The 7,610-nt window shown below is 37.9% G+C and overlaps 1 protein-coding gene across 1 annotated transcript in view; it reads left to right on the forward strand.

Moving 5' to 3' along the window:
- dmpk (DM1 protein kinase) overlaps nt 1-7,610 on the forward strand; it is an 83,441-nt gene that overhangs the window by 68,898 nt on the left and 6,933 nt on the right. The window contains exons 3-7 of the mRNA XM_005754324.1: nt 3,025-3,108; nt 3,284-3,379; nt 3,505-3,653; nt 5,355-5,448; nt 6,592-6,789. Of these exons, the coding sequence (XP_005754381.1) occupies nt 3,025-3,108; nt 3,284-3,379; nt 3,505-3,653; nt 5,355-5,448; nt 6,592-6,789 (621 nt within the window). The remainder of the gene's footprint in view (nt 1-3,024; nt 3,109-3,283; nt 3,380-3,504; nt 3,654-5,354; nt 5,449-6,591; nt 6,790-7,610) is intronic.

Here is a 7,610-nt window from a genome sequence, read left to right on the forward strand (position 1 = left end):
GGGTGAGTCTGCAGCCGATGTTGCAGACTGCCTCATGGCTGAATCAAATCGGTTGAAGAAATGATTCAGTTCATTTGCCCATCTCACATCCCTCCCAGGCAGAGAGTTCTGCTGTTTGTGGCCCGAGATGGTTCTGAGGCCTCTCCAGACTTCACCAACGTTGTTTTGTTGAAGCTGGTTCTCCATCTTCTGCCTGTAGCTGTCCTTCCCATTCCTTATCAGTCCCCTCAGCTCTCTCTGCACCCTTTTCAACTCCTCTTTGTCTCTGGATATGCAACTATATTCAGCTGTGCACAGCTCCTAAGGGATCAAGTTTATGACCATACGGGAGGCGCAGAATAGCGAAATATGGACAGAGGAAATTCGTGCTACTCACGTGGGCTGCTCACTTTGGCCGGTGTTTACAGGTCAAAGAATGAAACAATCCTTTGCCTCTCGAGTGGGAAATCCGGGCTACGATGTCCCACAACAGGTTTCATCACATCAGGACGCTGCGCTTGACGGCATGATGACAGGCGATGCCGATGACATGAAGACAAACTATACCAACGGCTGCCAGATGGCTGCCTTCATAGTGTGGGCGCACCACCTGCAGATGCTGTGCGTCCAGACAGAGACCTGTTTGGATGAAAAACTCGTCCCATTCAGAGGCAGGTGCAGCTTCAGGCAGTACATTCCAAAAAAGCCGGTGAAATATGGTATAAAGATTTGGGCAAAAAGGTACGTGTCATTACGTGTCAGTTACGCACGCATTTTTTTCATTCTTGCCCATTCTTGTCCAAAATATACACAGGTTTTTTTCTTTTCTTTTGTTTTCATTTTTTGTTAGGTTGTTGGCACCTACTCCTGCAGGAGGAGAATAAATCGGTGGCTTCCACAACCTCCTTGGCGTCTCATTTTACAGTGACTGTGTGGACTATATTGTGGACATAAATCGAGCCAGTCTGGCAGTAGAGGAAATGACATTTCTACATTCCCAACAACATAAATGTTGAAGTTTATCCTTCTAAAATAAATGTTTTTCTGGTTCAAAGTGATCTTGTATTTTTATTTACATATTTTTTTTATTTTATTTTAAAAAACAACAAGGCAATAAGCATTTAGTGGTGGAAAAACGTGAAAACATGATTTTAATGCCCCTGCAAAAAAAAAAAAAAAAATGATGGATCAAAATGAATGTTGGGGGCAATTTTTGTCCCATATAAGGGCCTAATTATAATAACAATCAAATATTACTTCAAATGTATTTTCTGGAAAATTTTTAAGTTTTTTGTTTTTTTCGGCTAAAAAAACCAGTGCGCTCATGTAAAGAAACTGGGATTTAAAGGGTTAAAACCCCCGAAATATAATTAAAACTTTATATATTTCAGGCAGAAGTAGTTTTAAAAGACTGACTCATTTAAAGTGGAAAAAAATATTAATATATAACATTTTTATAGCACTTTTTTGGGCGTGGCCGTTTTTTGGCTCGAGGATCAAAGGTGGATGTGTTTTTGAGGACTTAGGGTTAAAGTATTTTATTATTTTATTATTTGTTGTTACCTATCATCCACCTGGGCTTTTGTACTTTACTTCTCAGACTTTCTTATCTGATTTAGTGCTCAGCTAAGAGAAAATAATTATTGTTGGTGAATTAAACATCAGTGCAGATACTGAAAATGACAGCATCAAGATGGCCTTTAATTGATTATTAGGCTCAATTGCCTTTGCTCAAAACAGAATAGAACTAACCCACCACTTTAATCACACTCTGGATCTTGTTCTTAAACTATGTTTAAGGATATAATTCTGCCACCTACTTCTTCTTAATTGCCATGCACCAACACAGTGCATTGCAGCAATATCTTTGTGCAATATCTCTAAAATTAGAAGCATCCTGTCTCAGATTTATGCTGAAGAACTAGGTCGTGCATTTTTTACTTGTAGGCTGAACAATTGTAATTCATTACATGCATGGAGAGTACTGACAGGGACTAGAAAGAGAGCAGATCTTGCTAATCCTGGCTTTTCTTCATTGGCTCCCCGTTAAATCCAGAATCACATTTAAAAACCTTTTCCACACATACAAAGTGTTGAATAATCAGACCCCATCTTATCTTAAAGACCTCATAGTACCATATCACCCCAAAGGAGCACTTAACTCTCAGACTGCTGGCTTACTTGGAGTTCCTTTGGGGATAAATAAAGTCTCTGATTCTGTTCCTGGGATATTTAAAAGCAGAATTGCAAACAGAGCTTTTAGCTTTCAAGCCCCTCTTCTGTGAAACCATCTTGGATTTGGGAGACAAATGCCCTCTCTACTTTTAAGATTAGGCTTAAGATGTTCCTTTTTGAGGGCTAGATTAGGTCACCCTGACTCCTCCCTTAATTAATTCTACAATAGGCTTGGGCCACTGGGGGTTTTCCACGATGCATTGAGAATTCTTCATTCATCTCTTTTTACTCACTATGTGTTTATACAACACTCTGCAGGTAGTTATTATTAATCATCAGGCTCTCTTACTGTCTTACTCCCCTCACCTCCAACTGGTTGCAGCAGATGACTACCCCTCCTTGAGTCTGGCTTCCTTCACACTGTTGCCAAAGTGCTTGCCCCTAGGGGGTCATCAGATTGTTGGGGTTTTCTCTGTTTTCTCTGTATAATTGCAGGGTCTTTACCTTAGAGTATAAAATGCTTTGAGGCAACACTGTTGTTGTGATTTGACACTATATAAATAGAACTCAGTTGAACAAACTGAATTGAAAAAGAGCAACCAAAAGAACAAAAAAAAGTTCCCCAAAGCAATGCTTTGAGCTATTATACTGAGAAGTATTCTGATATTGTGCAGGTGAATGAGTGTTTGTCAAAACATTCAAATATTCCAATAAGCAATGTTTCATTTGTACATAATTCGATACAGAACACGACCATCTCTCACTGTTAGAATGTTTTAGACAAATCACCAATTATGACAGTCTTCTCGTTTTGTGCATCCAATCGTTTAAGTGGTTATTGTGCTGCTTTTGGTCTTGTCACTACCACAGGTCGCAGTGGCAAAGATGCGAAACACACAACAAGTGTATGCTCTGAAGATTATGAATAAGTGGGACATGCTGAGGCGAGGAGAGGTACACAAGCACAGATAACCTCACATTCACAACACTAAGAATAGGGTTATGACAACATAATGGGGACTCAAACTTTAAATCTATAAGGTTTTTGTTATTGATAATTCAGCATTATATTTTTCTGCCTGCTGCTTTTCATTTGTCTGGCATCGAGTTCTCTTCATGCTTTACACAGACAGCATGTTACCAAGAAGAGAGGGAAGTTTTGTTAAGGGGTGACAGACGCTGGATCACAGAGTTGCACTATGCCTTTCAAGATGATAACTACCTGGTATGTTTATACATGGTCAATCAGATAAATATGTTTTACAAATGTGTTGTCTACATTTTAGCATTTTATATTTAACTTGAATCCGATTACTAATTTTCACAACCTTCCAATCCCTTCTCACTCAGTACCTGGTGATGGATTATTATGTAGGTGGAGACCTGCTGACTCTCCTCAGTAAATTTGAGGATCGGATCCCTGAGGACATGGCTCAGTTCTACTTGGCAGAGATGGTTATGGCCATTGACTCAGTCCATAGACTGGGTTATGTGCACAGGTAGACTGCTTATTGATTTTTTACTTTTTTTTTCTTATTTAGGGCTACAGTCATACACAGCAAATCCAGCATGTTCAAATTAACACTGTCGGATTTGATTTCAACACTATTAAAGTGTCTATATGGGTCCACACCAGAGAGTGTTAATTTAACTCTTTTTGGAGAGTTGGTACGTTAACTCTGATTTAGTGTTAAACACCAAATCTGTCTGGAGTTGATAATTTAACACTTGGTGTTAAGAGTTTATATATTAACTCTCAAAGACTATTTTAGTTTAACTACGTAAGAGTTATCTTCTAATTCATTCTAAAAAGCGGGAATTTTACTGTTCTGAACTTCTAGAAATTTCTTTTGGAAATAAACATTTACTAAAAAGATGCAATGGTTTTTGAAAAACATCTATTCTGAACTGTGCACCACAATTTCAAAACATTTTCTGAAAGATGTAACAGTGTACATGTTCTCACTTTCATTAGAATTGTGTTTATCAAAAGGTCTGACATGGTAAATGCAAATAACAGCATTCTCATCACTTATTGCTTCAATACAATATGCATGTCCTTCATTCATCCCTTTGTGGAACTTCAACGCACTTCTGCTCTCCCCCATATTCCATTTTCACAAGCATATCCTGTGCGGAGATCGAATAAAAATTAGTTGACACTAATTAATGGCTCCTCTTTGAGCCATTACTTGTGTAAAGTATTTTCCCAAAAGACAAGGACACAGGCAACAGGTAATACTGAACTAGATGTAAAACCTCAACCTTTTTCATTTTTACCTAAACCGTGTGCACAAAACTCTGGAGGGATCTATGCTAACGTAGAATCCAGTCAGGACGCCTGCTACTGCTGTTTGCTCGTTTTTTTTTTATGGGCGATCGTTTTCAGGCTTCAAGTAGCACCATTATACCAACATTTCACATTCTACAGATTGTTTTAGGTGTATTTGACCAAAAGTTTGACTGAAAATTCACATGCAAGCTGTTTTTCAAGGCTGTGGTATTTGCCCGCAAACAATACCTTTCAGCTAGCTAAAACAGAATATTATGCTATCACCGAGCAACATGGCTAATGCCTTTCACACAGCTTTGTCTCAACTCCAAAGAGCCACAGAAGAAAAACCTCATAATAATAATGGAAACAATCTTTGAAAAAACGACTTACCAAGCATGGCAAACAACTCAAATATGTAGAGCAAAATGTTCTGAAACGGCTTCACTTCAGCTTCGATTGGAGCCGTGCTGGGGGCGGAGTCTGTGAATTTACTCTGTTGGTGTCATAGCTCCTGTAGGAGTTCAGAGTTAAGAGGTCAAGAGTTAATGTTTCCATTGTAACACCTCCAGATTTGACAGAGAAACACTCATTTTTAACACTTGATTTTAACTACTATCATTTTACACCTCAGAGTTACATTAAAAGAATGTGACTCTGCTTAGAGTAAAATTAACTCTACTTTTGCAAGAAGACTATTAACACCAAAACATTTAACACTTTTGAATTTGCTGTGTACCGAGTTTGCAGAGAAACATTATCTAAAATATATGTATCAGAGATATGAGGTTCAAATATTAATATTAGCTCTCTCCTAAAACTGACTAACATAAACAAACTATAATCATTTGATCATAATGACTTTTTTTGTTAATGAAATCTGACATTTAGAGGTTAAATAGCCCTATTTACCTGTTTTCTTACACAGAGACATCAAACCTGACAACATCCTGTTGACAGCTGATGGGCATATTAGACTGGGAGACTTTGGTTCCTGTCTGAGGCTACTTGATGATGGGATGGTGAGAGTTCATTGTGTGCAAGTAACAACGGACAGACAGACAGACATTAGTTTTCACAAAAAAAGATGTGCATAAAAAGCAACACTGTCTCCTAAAAGTAGTGCTCTCATACATTCTCAGTTACATTCTTAAACTAACTCATAGCAACAGTCTAGTTTTACAGTAAATATTACAATATGTCATGGAATACCTGGAGAGAGGAAGGTCTGCACATCCCTTGACCCGGACAGGGCTGGACTGGGACAAAAAAATCAGCCCGGGCATTTTGACTAGAGACCAGCCCACCAGGTATTATAGGAAAAGCCATGAAGCCTTTGAATGAACACAAATGGTGTTGTGACAGTGATGCACACTGTCTTGTTGGTATATATGTATGTTTTCTATACATTTTACATTATGACCACTCTGGCTGTAAGAGTCAGATAATTATTTATTAAAAGCTAGACATTTTAAATGAGAATAAGAAAGAAAAGTATTTCTTTGTGCCCCCCAATCCCTGTTAATGCCCTACCTGCCCCCCCTGGAAAAACTTTGCTAGACCCAGCAAACATCAGCTGATACTAGAAAGTAATATTAAATCAATTCTAACAACAGCTCATCGAGCTTAAATCTGCTGCTGTTGTTTAGCGCGACATCCGCTGGTTTTCTCTTTCTGGTGCAAAGTGGGCGATAAACAAACAAGAGAGAAAAGCCAATCAGCTGATCATTGATCAGTTTCACGATTGAAGTAGCAACAGGAGAGGGAGGGAGAGAGAATGAGAGAAGAAGAGGCAGCTGCGCAGCGTAAAGACACTTAATAACTCCAGCTTTGAGTCTTTTTTTCATTCTAGCTGAAGTACGGGACAAATTGTGTTCCTTTTCAACTCAATACCATTTTCTTCTGTTTGTCTGTGACAAGACTGCTTTCAGAGGGAGGGCGCATCTGACCTCCTCGGCTGTAATTAAAAAAACAAAAACAAACAAACAACAACAACAACAAAAACTCAGTTTACTTGTCATGGAGCTTCCTTATTTGTTCATTTTTAAGACAGGACTAAAAACACGCAGCGATGATTTTGCTACATTCTAGTATTTCCTTGAAGCAGGTCATGGCTTTTAGTTATTTCTATTTTTTTTTTTAAATCTATCTTCTTTTCTTTCCAGGTGCACTCGTCTTTAGCAGTCGGGACCCCAGACTATTTGTCTCCAGAGATCTTAAGAGCAGTTGAGGGAGGTGGAGGTTATGGTCCTGAGTGTGACTGGTGGGCTCTGGGCATTTGTGCTTATGAGATGTTGCTGGGGACCACACCTTTCTATGCAGAGTCCATCTCTGAAACATATGCCAAGATCATTCACTTTCAGGTACATACAAGTAGCTTTAATGTCATATAAATGCCAAAATGAAAATTTGGAGTATAATAAAATTTCTGCACACATTTTAATAGCGATGGCAGATTTCCATTCACTTCTGTTGCAAGTATTTTTAATGATCCGTCTGTGTGCTGGTAAAACAAACAAAATAACAAAATGCAATTTTGGCACATAATTCAACAATTATAATGGACCAAATGGGCCTTTATCACTTTATCCAGACCAAAAAGGTTTTTAAAGAAGACAGTATCTGAGTGTAATTCTCCGGACTGAAACAAAAATTGTAACTAAATATTTCCAAATGTTTAAATCTGTTTTTATTCATTTGTTTATACAACCTAGTGTGTATAGCATAATGGCACCAGTTTAATATCTATGATGCAGTGTAAACAGAAATAAGCACTGCTAGTCTGGATTGTCTGTTTGTTTCAGTTTTGTTTTTCATAAGTCAGTGGAGAAACTTAAAGTACATTTTTTTCAAGGGTTATAGTACCATGATGTATAGGTGGTTTAAAAACCTTTGGTTGACTTATCAAGTTCATAATAACCTTCATGTGATTTCTGATAAAGGAATGAGGTCATAGTTGTTCTAAGCTTCATAAACACAATTATTATTTTGTTTCATGTTAAATGTATATTAACTGGCCATTACATAATAGTTTCTATTCAAACTGACCACCTTAGTCTATTCATGCAATGCTTTTTCTGCCAAGCAAAGGCAATTTGAAGTTTTCAATTCAATTCAATTCAATTTTATTTATATAGCGCTTCATAGATACAGAGAAAAACCCAACAATCATATGACCCCCTAT

The sequence above is a fragment of the Pundamilia nyererei genome, unplaced genomic scaffold (assembly GCF_000239375.1).
Source record: "Pundamilia nyererei isolate P.nyererei 1_Seehausen unplaced genomic scaffold, PunNye1.0 scaffold00542, whole genome shotgun sequence".
Lineage (NCBI taxonomy): Eukaryota > Metazoa > Chordata > Actinopteri > Cichliformes > Cichlidae > Pundamilia > Pundamilia nyererei.